At 43.7% G+C, this 17,015-nt stretch overlaps 1 protein-coding gene across 2 annotated transcripts in view; it reads left to right on the forward strand.

The window, feature by feature from the left end:
* Window positions 1-794: 794 nt before the first annotated feature.
* Window positions 795-17,015, forward strand: part of LAMP3 (lysosomal associated membrane protein 3) — a 33,988-nt gene continuing 17,767 nt past the window's right edge. The window contains exons 1-3 of one of the 2 annotated variants that reach the window (XM_010947846.3): window positions 795-994; window positions 8,964-9,712; window positions 10,579-10,707. In XM_010947846.3, coding sequence (XP_010946148.2) covers window positions 946-994; window positions 8,964-9,712; window positions 10,579-10,707 — 927 coding nt within the window. In that variant the 5' untranslated portion in view covers window positions 795-945. The remainder of the gene's footprint in view (window positions 995-8,963; window positions 9,713-10,578; window positions 10,708-17,015) is intronic. The other variant, XM_010947847.3, reaches the window with a different exon arrangement.

The raw sequence follows: 17,015 nt of genomic DNA on the forward strand, positions 1-17,015 counted from the left end.
GATTTGAGACTAAAGTGAAAACTCCAACCCCAGTGATCAGGAGGGTATCCTAATATACTACCTATGTGTGTATTCCTCACGGGGACCCACAGCCCTGAGAGATAGACCATCATTGTTTTGTCTAATTAATAGAGGAAGGAGATAAGGCATGCAATGTTTGCCTTTCGAAGATACTGAATATTATTTGTGTTCCAGGAAAACCACCTGGGAGTAGGCATTATTATCCCTATTTTACAGCAGAAGAAACTGGGGTTCTGAGAGGTTACCCAGTCATACAGCTGATGAGTTGGCAGAGCCAGATTCAAACCCAAATCTACCCAACTCCCAAGCTTGTACTCCTCCCATCCCAACCAGGTGAGGCCCCAGGTGAGGCTGCCATGATGAGAGAGCAAGGCCGCCTCTGACTTCCTATGAATACACACACAGACAGATGGTGCTCTAGCCACTGAGTTTTAAGACTCTTGCTCAGCCTCATGACTGAGGGACCGGTTTTCTCCTGGCTGAGCAGTCTCTGGGTTTACTGAAATGTACTCAAGATCTTAGAGAAAAATGGAGACCCAACTTATGAGAGAAGGAAGCTGGCGCTACCACAGATCCACCACATCTTGTGGAAAATGATGACAGATGCCCCTCACATTGGCCCCGGGGGACATCTGCCCTCTCACATCCAGCCCTCACAAACACTGAAGACAGAGATTAAGTGCCTGCTTCCACACAAGGGCCACTTGTGGTTTCCCTCCCCTCTGAGCGCACCACTTGGGAGGGCCTTTCAGTTACTTCTTCTAACGTAAGTGACTGGTTTCTCCGTCACAAGTGAATGAGGGGCAGAGGAAGTGTCTGCTCAGTTGCCAGAGCCTGCCCAGGAACCAGCCTCACACCATTTGGGGACGCAGCTGAGCGTAGCAGCCCCTTGGCAAGGCAGCGGTGCTCCCCGGCTCCCCAGTCATGTCCTGGCAGCTCTCTGCAATGGTGGTGCTCTTCGTGTCCCTGGCTGGTGAGTGACACACATGACTTTCCATGGTGAACTATTAAATCTAAGTGCATTCTAGTGCCACTGACTGGGTGGGACAGGACAGACTGCAGGTGGTGGTAGCGGCTTCAGCTACTGTGGGTATTTGACTGGAAAATGTCTCCTCCTTATTACCTTCCACACGGAGCACACCTTCGTTTTTTCCCAAAGTTTTCAGAGTCTGGGCTTGTTTTCCATGAGTCAGGCAGAGTAGGTGTCAACCCCAGTAGACAGTGACATTATTTCTGGTTCCCAAATGGGTTCGAGGCACCAATTAGTGAGAATTTGTAGAAATCACTTCAAGTTAAGAGATGGAGGGCTGAGCCAGGGCTCAGAAATGGGGCTCTTGCCACACTGTCTGCGGAAAGCAGGGCATGCCTTGCTTTTCCTGTGTTTCTCAAGTGAAGCACTATGTTTATATTCTATAAACAGTGATCTGTGAAGATGAGGGAGGTGTGGTTTGACAAACTGCCATTTCAGAAAGATGTAAGCCAGGGCATCAAGGATTTCTTTTTTAATTACCAGTGTACTTCAGATCAGAGAGACTGTCTGGGAAACTGAGCTTTTAAAATGGTTATTTTATGTACCCACCCACTGCTTTCATCAACAGCATTTTCTCCCTAGGACACTGAGTTGTCTTTTTGCTATTATCAAGTTTGCTGGTTGATTTACAGTTCCTTCTGGAACCACTGAATTGAACATTTGAGAGAACTAGTTCTGTCCACGTCCACATGGCCCCACTAACACACTCAAATGGGGGGCACAGCTGCACTTGAGCATAACATGAATTGTTATGAAAGTTGGATGAAGGGTCAAAGGCCAGCTGTCCTAATCCAGCCTGTTGTTCCTTGTACCACACTTTCAGAATTAGAGTTTCACATTCTTTTGGAGGCAAATGGAAAAGTCCTCATTATATTTAGCAGGACAAGCTAGTAAAAAAGCAAAAAATCTCAATTTATTTTTTTCTTGTATTTATTTATTTATTGAAGTACAGGCAATTACAATGTGTCAATTTCTGGTGTACAGCACAATGTCCCAGTCATGCATATACATATATTCATTTTCATTTTTTTCATTAAAGGTTATTATAAGATATTGAACATAGTTCCCTGTGCTATACAGAAGAAACTTTTCAAAATCTGTTTTTCTATATAGTGACTAACATTTGTAAATCTCAAATTCCCAAATTTATCCCTTCCCACTCCCTTTCCCCAGTAACCATAAGATTGTTTACTATGTCTGTGAGTATGTTTCTGTTTTGTAGATGAGTTCATAGTGTCCTTTTTTTCTAGATTCCATATATGAGTGACATTATATGATATTTTTCTTTCTCTTTCTGGCTTACTTCATTTAGAATGATAATCTCTAGGTTCATCCATATTACTGCAAATGGCATTATTTTATTCTTTTTATGGCTGGGTAGTATTCCATTGTATAAACATACCACAACTTCTTTATCTAGTCAATGGACATTTAGGTTGCTTCCATGTCTTGGCTATTGTAAACAGTGCTGCTATGAACATTGGGGTGTGTGTATCTTTTTGAATTAGAGTTCCCTCTAAATATATGCCCAAGAGTGGGATTGCTGGATCATATGGTAAGTCTGTTTTTAGTTTTTTGAAGAATCTCCTTACTGTTTTCCATAATGGCTGCACCAAACTACATTCCTACCAATAGTGTAGGAGGATTCCGTTTTCTCCACACCCTCTCCAGCATTTATAGTTCATGGGCTTTTGAATGATGGCCATTCTGAATGGTGTGAGGTGCTACCTCATTGTAGTTTTGATTTGCATTTCTTTGATAATTAGTGATATTGAACATTTTCTCATGTGCCTATTGGCCATTCATATGTCTTCATTGGAGAATTGCTTGTTTAGGTCCTCTGCCCATTTTTGGATTGGGTGGTTTATTTTTTTGTTATTAAGTTGCATGAGCTGTTTATGTATTTTGGAAATTAAGCCTTTGTCAGTTGCATCATTTGCAAATATTTTCTCCCATTCCTTAGGTTGTCGTTTTGTTTTGCTTATGGTTTCTGTTGCTGTGCAAAAGCTTACAAGTTTAATTAGGTGCTATTTGTTTATTTTTACTCTTATTTCCATTGTCTGGGTAGACTGCCCTAGGAAAACATTGCTAAGATTTATGTCAGAGAATGTTTTGCCTGTTTTCTTCTAGGAGATTTGTCATTTCTTGTCTGATATTTAAGTCTTTAAGCCATTTGAGTTTATTTTTGTGTGTGGAGTGAGGGAGTGTTCTAACTTCATTGATTTATATGTTGCTATCCAGTTTTCCCAACACCACTTGCTGAAGAGACTGTCTTTTCTCCATTGTATATTCTTGCCTCCTTTGTCAAAGATTAATTGACCATAGTCTGTGGATTTATGTCTGTTCTGTTCCATTGATCCATAAGTCTGTTTTTATGCCAATACCATGCTGTTTTGATTACCATAGCTCTGTAATATTGTCTGAAGTCCAGGAGGGTTAAAGATTTCGGTTTAGCAGTAACCCTCAGTGTCCTGTGCATGGGTGCCAGTTCAATGGCTGGCAGATGACTGGTGGATTTGGGAATGCAATGAGTGTGCAGTATATGTACAGGGAGGTAGGGAGGAAATGCCTACACTGCCCCCTCCTCTCTGACCTGCACATTCTCGGAGGCGAACTGAGTGACTGAAGCATGTGGAGGTGTCCATTTTTCAAGTGAGGAGACTGAGACAGGTTGTGGATTTGCTCATGGGCACTTAGCTAGCAAATAGCAGCCCTGAGATTGGCAACCAGGAAGCCTGGCTTTGGGGTCCATGCTCTGCACTCCTGCACTACACTTCTGCATACATAAGTTCAGGAGATACTTGTTGAACTGACATGAGCAAAAACAATAGACATTTTGCTGGGAAAGACATGGCTTTTAGATAAGCTAACTGTGCAATCTTTATCTAGTCACTTTGCTTCCCTGGTATCCAACTGCTCCTCCATAAAATGAGGGGATTTAAGTTTGTGTCAGTTAAGGTTCAGCAGCACATAAGAGACAAACCCCAAATAGCGAATTAAACAAGGCAAATGTTTGCTTCTCTCTCATGTGAAAACAAGTCCAGAGGAATTCAGACCAGATCTGGTTTACAGACTCATTATCATGGACCCACCATCCTGTGTGAGACTTCCACCTGCAAGGCCTCCTCATGGTTCTAGATGTCTACTGGAGCTCCAGCATCACATACACGTTGTGGGCTGGCTAAAGGAGGAAAGAGGAAGGCAATGAGGAGGACACAGAGGTGACTGAGCTCCCTTCCAACAGCCTTCCCAGAAGGCCCACATAGCCCTACCACTTCTATTACTTTGGCTTGAATTTGGTCACACATTCCCACCCAGCTGGAAAGGAGGCTTGGTTGTAGGGGGCTTTGTTCCAGGCAGCAAGTGCTCAGCTTAAACTCTTGGTTCTGTTACTAAGGAAAAAGAGGAGACTGGATTTGAGGGTAGTCAGCCAGTAGACTCTGCCACAGGGCGAGAGCCCCTTCTGTTTGAGGGTTCCCTTTGAGTTTCAAGTCCCACAGGAAACTTAACAAAGGTGGGATTTACATCTTTCTGCTAAAAGGTCTAAGATTAAACTGTGAAACTGAGCAGAATCTTGCTAAGGGCCCACCCCTGCCGACCCACACATCCAGAAGCAGTCTTCCTGCTGCACCCAGCTGGGGCTGCTCATGCTGCCCAGGAGATGCCAGAGAAAGTGCTCAGGGACTAAACTCAATTCCCTGCCCCTGGATATGGCCCCAGGGTTTACTCTCCAGCTGTGGTCCTTAGAGTTCTGCAAAGTGTAGCCTCCAAGACCTGCCAGGCCTGCTCCCTGCTGGCCCCCAACCTGACCCCCTTTTCCCCATGCTGCCCCCGACCATGTTCCCATCATGCTGAGTTCCTTGCTGTTCTCCAGACATATCTGGCTCTGAAGCCCCTGTGCCTTTGCACGTACTCTTCCTCCTGCCTGTGGGATGCCATTTACTTTCTTGTCTGCCTTAAGAATTTCTCCTTGTGCTGGATTCCCCGCTCCACCCCACAGCACGTGGGACCTGCTTCAGTAGTAACACCTGTCACACTGAGGAGTATAGTCCATTTCTGTGTCTGCCTCACAAGGCTTTGTGCCCCTGAGAACGAAGATCTACTCCCAGTGCCTGGCCTGTTGCTTGGCTCAGAGGAGGCTCCTACATATCTGTTGAATTGGGTATGGCAGGGAAACCAAATTAAGGCTCTATGCGAAGGCCTGACTGTCTGGGAAATACCTAGAGAAGAAGCCCTTGTGTGGTCACAGGCTTTCCCAGGGCCTGGCCCAACAAGTCATCTCTCAGCTACTCCTGTGGGTTGTATGGGAACCGAAACCTTCTCATGCCCCTTCCTGCAGCTCACCATCTAGAGGAGTCCAAGGAAGGGATTAAGGCTCTGAGATCCTCATTTGCTGTGTCTCTTGCATCCTGGAGAGGAGCTGCTGGGGGTTAGGGGGTGGGAAATTTACAAATCAGCATGTGGATTCCAGACTGAGTTCTTTTATGTAGACAGAGGGTCGAGAGATTCTGAGCTATGGCCTGCCCTGGCTTCTGCCCACTGCCCTCTTTGTGAGTCTCAGACAGACCAGTGAACTTGCCTAAACCTCTTGGGGGCCTAAAGATCCTGTTTTAAAGCTATGACCCAATTTTAACAAGGATTGGTCATATATGTGTGGTCATACTCATAAATTTTATACAACAGTATTTTTCAAAGTATTATTTCCACTGAGTACCTAACAAACATATGAACTTCCTGGGACATATTCCAATGCACAGCATAGGTACCCCTGTCTAAGTTCTATCTAATCACCTGCCCGTCTTTTATAGCCCACACTCTTAGCGGGAAATGGGGAGAGGAGGGTCGGAGGCAGAGACGGGGAGGAGAAGAATATTAGAACAGTATTTCCCAGTTTAATCTGTAATGCTCTGTCACTTTTGGTCACTTTTAGTCCTGCCACCTACCAACTAGGTTTTTGTTCACCACAAAGTCACACACCATATGGAGACACTGTGACCGCCATCATCTCTAGGCACGATATTTCCTATCCACCAAGCACAGCTTGACAGGGTGCCATGAGTCTTCTTGTCCCGTTTGGGATGCTGTGCATCCATGAATGGCCAGTATGCTTTTACCCCCTTATCTGAGTTCATTCATCACTACTGAGAGAGGAGTTCTAACTGCATTATGAAGAAGGTTCCCCTTTGAAAGAGTATGCTACTTAGTTGAGGGAATTCTACTCAGCTGAGAAGATCTGCTTTAGCTCATAAGCATAAGCTGTATACAGTGGGATTTTATCAAGGATCTAATCTTACTGGGAGAGCAAAATACAGGTGGTTCCCAGTCTCCCAGAGTTCTCTGCAGCAGTCTTTGCTTTTTACTACAAGATATTCCTGGACACCACATCTTAGAGTGAATTCTATTTCTCCATATTAGTATTAATACAATGGACCTAATGGGGTTCCCATTGGGTTCTTGACCCAGAAAACCACAAATCAGGGTCAGCCTAAATGAATTGTGAAAATAAATCTTCAGTGACTGTCAACCTTCATAACAATCTTGAAAGGAAAAATCTTGCTCCAAGCTCTACAATGTAGGCATAAAGTTTCCACATATAGTGATTTTACAAAGATTTGCAAAGTAAACCTACAGCCCAAAAAATTTACAACCCTCAAATATCATACTTTTTAATTGTCCAAGTAAACATTTTAGATACAAAAAACCCTATAACAATAGTCTTCAGAAACTAAATGTCATTAATAGTAAGTCTACTTAATAGTAAGGCAATTTGAACGGATACTTTTGTCTTTCCCATTTTGCAAACCAACTATCAGAAATAATTCGTAAGTGTTACTACTGGGTTTAAAGTTAGAACTTTTCTTCTGGAAAATAATTACTATTTTAGCATGTGGGTCTTTGAAAGCCTCACTAAGGATCACCATTATGAAGCTTTGGTGAATCAGGGTCACTGCAGAGACAACCTACCGGTCTCCCCTCTGCTTGTGTCTCTTTTCTCCCCATTCTTCCCAGTGACACACACCACCTCCACCCAACTCCAATCCAAGGGCAGGCTTTGGCTCAGACATGGGTTTAAGCCTCAGCTCCAAAACTGACAGGTTGTGTGATTATGGTCAAGTTAATAGAATTTTCTAAACCTGAGTTTCATCATCTGAAAGGCAGATAAAGATAGTACCCATCAGAGGGTTTTTGAGAAGAGTTGGTGAAAGATGGCCCTTGGTCTGAGGCCTACGATGTAGTAAGTGTTCAGTAACTTGGGATTTTTATTGTTATTATTATGGGAAAAGTAACCACTTAGAAATATATTGAATGAAAGAAAGAGATAGTAAAGGATTTTAGGGATGATTTTGATTTGCTATGAATTTCAGGACTCTATAAACACCAGCATAGAGTGACATTCTTTCACTTTTCCCTGTGTTTTCCCAAGTCACTGCCTAGCACTGGGGAGCTGTTGCTCCAATGAGTGAAAATACAATGGGTAAACGCAGTGAAACCATGGCATTGTAGGGACAGAGCCATGTCTCAGAGTGCCTGATCATGAACTCTCAAGGAACATCATCAGAACTTGTCCACTTTCTGGCTTGCTATGTGCCTGGAAAGAGGCAAGAACAGAACTATTCTGGTTGAAAAAGAACCAGAGGCCTTCCTCCCTGAAGGGACGGCCCAGAAGAGAACCTGTGACAATAACTCACGCTCTTCATATGCTTACTGATCCAGGAAGGCTTTCGCTTAAACCAGCTTGCTAGAGCCTTGCAATAATCCCAAGAGGTCTATAGTGCTATAGCCCTCATTTACCCAGTCAGTTATTTAGGCAATCGTTCCACGTCCCCTGAACGCTTTCTATGCACAGACTCTGGTGGTGAAAAAACACACACAGTCCCACCTTCAAATTGCTTTTAATCTAGTTGGAGAGATGCACAATCAATTAAGCAACCAATAAATAAACATAACCGGGGCCACTGTTCTGCTCATACACACTGTCTGGCCACGCATGGTGTTAAATATTTGAATATCATCCCCTTAAACACTTACGAGTTGTGATTAGTGCAGTGAAAGCAATGAGTATAATGATGTGATGGGGATCTGTGGGGGTGGGGAGCTCTTTTATATGGGGAAGACTCTTTGAGGAGCTGATATTTAAGCGAGACCATGAAGGACAGCACAGCAGATGTAGCAGAACAAGCACTTATGGACTAATTTACCTTCTCAGTTGAAAAAAGCTGGGCCACTCAAAAGGTTAAGTCAGGGAATAACACGAACTGGTTTATATTTAGAAAACTGATGGCAAAATAAAAAATGGAAAGGAACTGAATCTCTTGTCATTGGAGGTAATTGAGCATAGTTTGGATGTATATGTGGCAAATATCCAAAGGTACAATTCACACATGAGATGACGGTTTGTACTAGATAATCTTTAAGGCCCCATTCGAACCTGGAATTATATGATTCTCTGAAAACTGTACAACTCGGTGTAAATCTGTATCACTGGTATTCCTGCTGCCCCTGCTCTGTCAGGTCATCACAGCAGCGCCCTATACGGGAATGCTCTCCACCTGGGAACTATCTGGATTCACACTTGAAGATGGAAAATGAAGAGGCATTGGCACTTAGATAACTAGCTGAGCATGATTGCTTTGGGGTGCTAGGACCACAGCCCATACAGACAAAGGGGCAGAATATCTACAGTGTGATCACAACACTGTAAAAACATGGGTGCAACCAAATCGTTAAAATTGTGGCTCGTGGTAGAATTTTGAGTGATCTTCACATAACTGTTGGATCCTTGTAAATGTCCCCCAGATCTAAAAAATGCGTATTAATTTTTAATGAGGAAACATAAGTGTGGAGTAGGGGCGGGACTCACTAATGTGAGCTATTAGTTGTTGTGTTAATATTTTTGTTTCCTAATTTGCAGTGATCCTGCATTATGGTGGTCACACGAGAGCCAAGCTGTTTCCAGAAATCTCAGGCTCTTCTCCATCCACAACAGCAGCAACAGTACAGGCCCCAGCAAAACCTTCTCTCCTGCGGCCCACTAACCATGTGCCTCACAAAACTTTGGCAACAAGATCAACGGATGGCCATGTCACCTCTCAAATAGCTTTCACAACCTCCAACTCTGAGACCCTGACCACCCACACAACCATAAAAATTCCAGCAACAACTTCCCTGGTAACTACAAACAGCACCTCATCTACCAGCCCAATAACCCACACCCTGGTCACAACCCTGGCCGTACCCAACAAGTCACACACAACTTCAGTCACTGAGGCTACAGTCGGTCCCAGCATGGGTCCCAGTTCATCACCACCTACCATCACCCCACCAGCCCACACAACTGGAAACAGGCCCTCGACTGTCAGCCACACCACTGGGAAAACCACCCAACCCAGGAGCCAGACCATCCTTCCAGCAACGCTGTCTGCCTTACCACACAGCAGCACAATTAGTCAGAAGCCTACTCTACCCACCAGCACCCCAGGTCCAACCACAACCGCACATAATACCACCCAAACAGCCTCACCTGCTCCCACAGCTCCAGGGCCCACCCTTGCACCTCAGCCGTCATCAGCCAAGACTGGAATTTATCTCGTTCTAAATGGAAGCAGGCTCTGTATCAAAGCAGAGATGGGGATAGAGCTGACAGTTCAAGATTCAGGGACGGTAAGTCAAGGCCATAGGACGCTATCTTCAAAAAGTTTGAGTGGGAGTGCCTGGCTAGGAATGAACACTCCCCTGTATCCTGTATCTTGAAATAAAACTGCGAGCTCCTCTTTCTCCAAGGTGCTCCATTAAAAGGTGAATCTGTTTTAGAACACATATAAAAGTAGCAACCGATAGTGATTGTGTGGATCAAAGAAAGCACGCATCAAAATTTTAAATACGCACACCCCTCAGTTTCAGCCAGTATGGGCAGAGTGTGTGTCCAGCGTTGACCCCAGCCTGACTCTGCCCCTCTGGATGACTTCCAAGCCTCAGCAACTTTCCTGTGAAACGAGAGGTTTGGATTAGATTGTCTCCATGGTTCCAGCCAGCTGTGACATTAATATGACAATAATATGAAAAATCCAACTTGACAAGAAGATTGGAGGGAATAGGGTGGGGGCTAAGGGTATTCAATTTGCTAAAATAATCACTATAAAGATAACATGTCCCTTTTTGGCACAGTTTTTATGACTTCGAAGAAACCTTCCACATGCAGGTTTTTAATTTGAAACAGAAGGGTAGCAAACTGGGTAGTAAAACCTATCCTGTAGTACCCTTCAACATGTTTGATTTAACAAAAATTAAATTCCACGTGGTTTATCAAGAGTATACTTGCCATGAATTATCTATCAAAGAACTCCTTCAAAAAATCTTTTAAACAAAAGAGTTTGGAAATAAGAGGTGTCTTTGGGGACTTTGAAATTCTCCAGTGAACACTCACTAGCCTTGAATTTCAGGCCCGCTTACTGGCCTGTGCTTCTAGTCTCTCCCAGCTGGAGTTTTCTTCCACGGTTCACTGAAACAACCTCCTTTATTTGGTTTAGGTTCTTTCACCCCTAAGATACTTCAGCATCGACCCCAATGCAACTCAAGCCTCTGGGAACTGTGGCTCCCGAAAATCCAACCTTCTCTTGAACTTCCGGGGCGGATTTGTGAATTTCACATTTACCAAGGTGAGGCTGAGCTCCTTCACTCTACCTGGCTCTAACGCCGCTTCCCCTAACCCTCACCCTGGGGCTCGGTGGTGCAACCCTCCACTTCACTTTAAGTGCAGGGGAAATAGACCTCAGAGACTTTTGAGATCTTCTCTGATAAGAACGAGGGTCGTGGAGACGGAGAAGGCAAGTGTCAACATCTTCTGTTTGCTTTCCTCCCTCTTCAGCCCCCTCAGTGCAACCTAAGAAGGGCTTTGATGCCTCTTGGGGGAGGCTTGGCCTTGGGGAACCTGGCCGCAGTGCCCCTTGCAAGCCACCCAGAGGAGGAAGTTGTACAGATGAACAGACCCATAGAAATTCCCAGTGGGCATGAAGAAATGTGATTACACTAAGACCAAAATTAAATGTCACAATGGGTTCTTTCCAACCACAGCAGGCAAAATTCAGGGACAAACCAGGCACAGGGTTTTCCAGACCAGATCTTGGGAGGGGGAGGCAACGGAGTAGAGTGGAAGAGCATGGTTGTGGGGCCAGAGTCTTTGCTGTAAATTTGACTCTGTCACTTGCTCTCCTTGTGGCACCAGGCAGACAGTTTTACCTGTTTGAGTATTTTTTTTAATCATTTGAAAAATGGGGTAAAGTAATTAAAGATCCTTCCTGTACAGAGTTTTGTCCAGTACATGGAAAGTGGATGTTCAATAGCCAGTAGCTGTTCACAATGACTGAAATGGGCAAATGTCCTGGGAACACAGTGATGGTCATCTCCCCCTGTCAAAGGAGAGACTTGCCCCTGCATGCCCCAGAGTGTCCTTCAAATAGGTCAAGAGGACCCTTGCAGCTGAAACTTGATGGGGGCCTCCTTCTTGCCTGTCTGACATGACCCCTGAAGTTAGAGGGTCTTGGTTAGCAGATCTTGGAGAGCAATGAGCATAGACTTTGGGATTAGAGAAATCAAGACTGACTCTCAGCCATAATACTTAGGAGCTGCATGATCTTGGACTAGTTGGGGTTTGTTTCCTTCTCTATAAAATGGAAATAATGGCAGCTATTTAGTAAGACTCTTAGGAGAATTAGAAATGCTATATACGTAAACCATCTAGCACAGTGTGTGGTACATGCAATGGTCAATAAAGAGGAGTTATTAACTTGGCCTCACAGGCTTTATCCTCCTCATGCATGCTTTTCTCCTTAAGGTAGTGATGCATTTGAAAAGTTGATATTTTCCTTTCAGTACCAAATGGAAAAACACATAATCCTTCACCAGAAGAATATTCAGGGCATAATAAGTGCTCTGTTCCTGGACAACTGAAGTTAATCTAGAAAGATGTCAGGAATCTTTAAAAAGTCACTTCAGCAAAATGGCAGCGGATAGGCATAAGCATTTATGCTCTAATTTAGGGCTTAATCCTACCAGACCATTGCATCTGTGAAAAACTGCCTAAGGGAAGGCTTCCGAAAACTCCAGTGTTCATCTGTGGCACACAGTGGCCACGCTGCCAGGCCATGGACAGAGCTGTGAGCAGGAGTTGCTTTGGCACCTTTCCCTGTCTCTTTTTGCTCTTTTCATCTGTTTCTTGGAACGATGCCTTCAGGCTCAACTCTATTTGATCAAGCTCCACTCAAGTGTTGAATCCCTGCCTTTCTGGAAATCCTCTATGCCTCCAGAGGCTGGACAGGAAATGAGTGCCCAGTAGCGCTAGAAGGACCAGTAGGGCCCCCTCTTCCCATCCTCCTTCAGGAAGGAATAAGGTGAGCCTCTCAGTTCATGGCTCCAGGTGTTGCAACAGCAGCTTTGCCGAGTCTCGCCAACCACATTCACCATATTCATTCCACTCCCAACACCACTTCCCAAGGCAGCTGACCTTGGCTTTGTCACAGGAGAAAGCAGAGGGGCTCATAGAAAGTAAAAATTCCCACCACCCTTAACCCTTCTGGGGGATTTCCACATTTTAAAAGAGAAATTGTTTAAGCCAAAACAGTGGCCACAAATCCAAAGATTACAGGGACTAAGCATAGAACTTAATGAGTCAAGTGGTGAAAAATTAAAAATGTCTTTTTCCTGGTAATGGGCAGTCCTTATTTTTTATTTTCCCACTTTTGATGAAGACTTCATTCTTCCATTAAATCTGTATAAGAAAAATGTGAGCATAAGCATGCGATGGCAAGCCTCAGAGGGAGAGGTGAGGAGTGCCCTCCTCCTCTGCAGGGCAGTTAAGTATTTTACATCTCACCTCTGTCAGGTGGTGATGAGAGACCAATGTTTGTCAACACTGACTATTCAAGAGAAGTCAGAAATCCAGATCTTTTTATAAAAGCACATGATTATTGAGTGTTGACAACACATTTTTAAAAAATTTGGCCAAACAAAACACAACTATAGGCCAGACTTGGCCTGTGGATCCTGGCAATATGCCTTCTACCCGAACAGGTGAACTATGTGAAATGTATTTAGACAGGAAAGTTGTCTAGATTCTTCCACAAGAGAAATGGGCTTAACAATTCAGTCAGTCAACTTTGCAAATGTTGCTACCTTCTATGCCAGTGCTTCTCAACAGCAGCAGTATTAACATCTGGGTTAATATGGATAAGTCTTTGCAGTCGGGGCTGTCCTGTGCCTTGTGGGATGCTGAGCAGAATCCCTGACTGCTACCTACTAGATGCCAGTAGCAACACCCAGCTCCAGCTGGGACAGCCCAAAATGCCCCCAGATGTTGCTGAATGTCCCCTGGAGGGCAAAACCACCCCCTGGTTGAGAATTAGTGTTCTAGAGAGAAAAAGAGCCTTGGAAAATAGAACTACATGTTAGTTATAATGTCATAGATGTTATAAATGTGAACCAAGTATAGAATGATAAATGGATGCTGATTAGCAAGACTGATTTGTCAACCAATTTATCAATAAGAATTTACTGAGCACCTATTTTGTCCCCAACACTAAGCTCAACATAATGGGAGAAATAAAAGAAATATAAGACAGGGGAGGGTATAGCTCAAGTGGTAGAGTGCATGCTTAGCATGCATGAGGTCCTGGGTTCAATCCCCAGAAAATCCATTTTAAAAAAAAAACTAATAATAAATAAATAGATGTAATGACCTCCCCCCCTAAAATAAATAAATAAATAATTTTAAAAAGAAATACAGGCTATAGTTTTAGGTTTCAAATCAGGTACAATAATTTATAATTTTTAAAATTGAAATATTGCCAATGACAGAAACATAAAAAAAATTTGCCTCCTAAAAAATCACTTGAAGTTGTTCAGGCAAGACTTAACTTATGCATATCATTTCTGTGTGACTGTGGACAAGTTGCTAGCTCTCTCTCTCTGAGCCTCAGTCTCCTCTTCTATAAGATGGGCCCTCCAGGACCTGTTTTGTCTAGCCGGACGCTGGGCTGGCGTATGTGAGGGTGAGCTGGGCTGGCGTATGTGAAAGTGCTGAGCATGGCGTCTGGCCTTTAGTGGGATCAGGAGAGGTGGGTTTCCTTTCTCATTTCCCTCAGTTTCATTTTTTTAAAAGCTGAAAACCTTTCCATGTCAGTGTCTCATTTGATTAAGGTGACATGCTGAAAGCTGTTCAGACCCTTCAGGTGCGGGGTAAATATATCTCCTTTCCCCTGCCACTCCCCACAACTTCCTTCCTGCTCAGGATAGTTGGTTTTAAAAATATCTTTCAGACACTTTGTGTAGAGTTGAAGTTTCTGCTCTCAACGCTATGCCTTTGTCATCCACCTGATTGGCAGGCAGCACAAGTTTGCAGCGCTGGCTCTGGGACGTGGGAGAAACCAGTCACCAAGAGGGAGGGGCAGCAGGGTCAGGCAGCACATGGGCCACCTGCGGTCTGGAAGTCTAACTGCCCAGCCACCTGGTGTTACCCCCAGGGCCTTTCAGGGTGTTTGGAGCCCTCTTAGCTGTCAGACTCCTGTAAACTGTTATCAGTGATCAAACGTTAACACCTTCAGAGCACACTATTTAGAACTTCCCGAGGATGCCGCACCCTTCATGCCCTGTTTTCCCTTGTGGGCTCCCCTCCGCCTGGAATGCCCCTGCCACCCCTAAGCCCGCTTTTCCATTCATCCTTTAAGATGACTCAATTATTGTTATGCTATGAAGTCTCCCCCACCCACCTCCACCTCCATCCCAAGTTAAACTGGGATGCTTTCTTCTCTTGGTTCCCTGACCCTCCATGTGTTCCCCATTCAGGCCTTTACTGTGCATTTTGCCATCCTGAAGGCAAATGTCTGACGTATTCACATTCCTCTGTCTAGTGCCCCACCCTGACTCTGTATATAGTGTATCTTTAGCAAATGTTTGATGAAGAAATGAATCAATAAAAGAGAGAATCTAAATTTCAGAGAACTCTGTGCCAAGTTGCCAAAAAGTAGGTCAGCTGCTCTAAAGACACAATTCTTTGGCTTCCTTTTGTTACCTCCAGAGCAGAGGTTTCTTGATGAAGTCAAGACAACACTGAGCAAAAAATACCTGATTGATGTTGAAGACGCAGTCCACATCCTGAACATCTGTGACTGTGAAACTCCCACAATGCATTTTGCAGAAGTTGAGGAGAGAGGACCCTAGGCCTCTCGGTCATTGGCGTTATGACTTCCTGGGCAGGCTTGACTGGCTGGCTTGCTCTGAACCTTGTCCTCCGCTAAGGAAGGTGTTTAAGATCTCTTTCATGAGCTATTGCAGAGCTCCCTTTAGACACTGGTAGTGAGGAGCCACTGTGTCTAGATTCATCAGTTGAATAGTGAGATGAGATTTTACAAGCAGCCCATTCAAATGGACAAGCCGTAAGTGTTAAAGTACCGTATTTGGCTGTTAGGAGTCCTCGGGCCCTCTTTTGTCAATGCTGATGAGTACACAAAGGATTTTTACTTTGTCTTCAAGAACCCAGCATGATAAACATTTGTCACTGTCCAACTCGAAACCCAAATGAGAAAAACATTTGGAAATTAACCCTGTGGGTGTCAGAGGAGTGAGCACACACTATAAATTGCTTAATGTATGGTATGTAATTTCCCTTGGGCTTTGGGTTAAACCTGACACCTGCTTGAAGCAGTCAACCTCCCCCTCCCCACCACCACCCTCCTCTGTATCCACCCCATTCCCATCCCCCAGAGCTGAGGTTTCAGCCTGGTTCTCTATTAACTTTAATTTATTTCTTAATTTACTTTTATTTATTTTTTAAGTTTTGTTGAACCCAGGACCTTGTGAGTGCTAGGCATGCACTCTACCACTGAGCTATACCCTCCTCCCTTCTCAGCCTGGTTCTTTAATACATAAGGGTAGCTGAGCTTAATTCACTGGCTTAGCTCTCTCTTTCTTGCTGTTTGCAGTGAATCTGAGCTCTGGGAGCTAGGTAAAAATGATCATTTGAGCTCAGTGAGAGAGGTTTACTGGGCAGGGACAATCTTATTATTACTGTTGTTAGTAACACCAGTTAAAATTTGAATGACGACTCTGTGATAAGTCTTTTATGTGATTTCTTTATTTAATCTTCACATCAACCTAAGAGGTAAGTCCTGTTATTATTGTCCCATTCTTGTACTGAATAAAGTAAAGAATTAAAATTTTGGAATGTTCACAGAGATTTGACAACTCAAAATAGGCTACATGGAAACAAAGACTTTTTTTAAGTAGTATTTAAAAATTCTTAGCAACCTTTTATTCTTACAAATGTTTTAAAGAGAGTGGTTAACAAACTGATTTGTTCAGCAACTTTGTTTGTCATTGATGGTGTAAACTAGGAGTCGATAAGCTATGGCCCCCAGACCAAATCCAGCCCACCAAAAAAATGTTCAATCCACAAGCTAAGATTGGCCTTTACATTATGTAATGGTTGGGAGAAAAAGATTATTCTGTGACACATGGAAATCATAAAAAATTCAGATTTCAGTGTCCATAAATGAGCAGGCCACACACTCATTTGTGTATGTGTGGTCTGTGGCTGCTTTTGTGCTGGAATGACAGAGCTGAGTGGTTGCTACAGACACCCACAAAGCCTAAAATATTTGCAGGAAAAAACTTGCCAACTCTTCATGTAGAATAAACTTCAGCCCTGTTACTGTTCAAATTCCACCAAATTTTGAATTTCCAAGTTAAAAAAAAAGTGCTTTGCTCCTGTTTAAATAAAAGCCAATTTTATTTCCTTTAAGAACATCCTATAACACCATAACTCAATGGAAAAGATAGGTACCATGGTCTAAGTAAGACTCATTTGATATCAGCAGCATAAATTATGTAAAACTTGCCATGTCAAGGAAACTAAACATCCCCCTGCCCTTTTGTAGACATCAGTTCACCTAACAAATTTTCTTCCTTCCTTATG

The sequence above is a fragment of the Camelus bactrianus genome, chromosome 1 (assembly GCF_048773025.1).
Source record: "Camelus bactrianus isolate YW-2024 breed Bactrian camel chromosome 1, ASM4877302v1, whole genome shotgun sequence".
NCBI lineage: Eukaryota > Metazoa > Chordata > Mammalia > Artiodactyla > Camelidae > Camelus > Camelus bactrianus.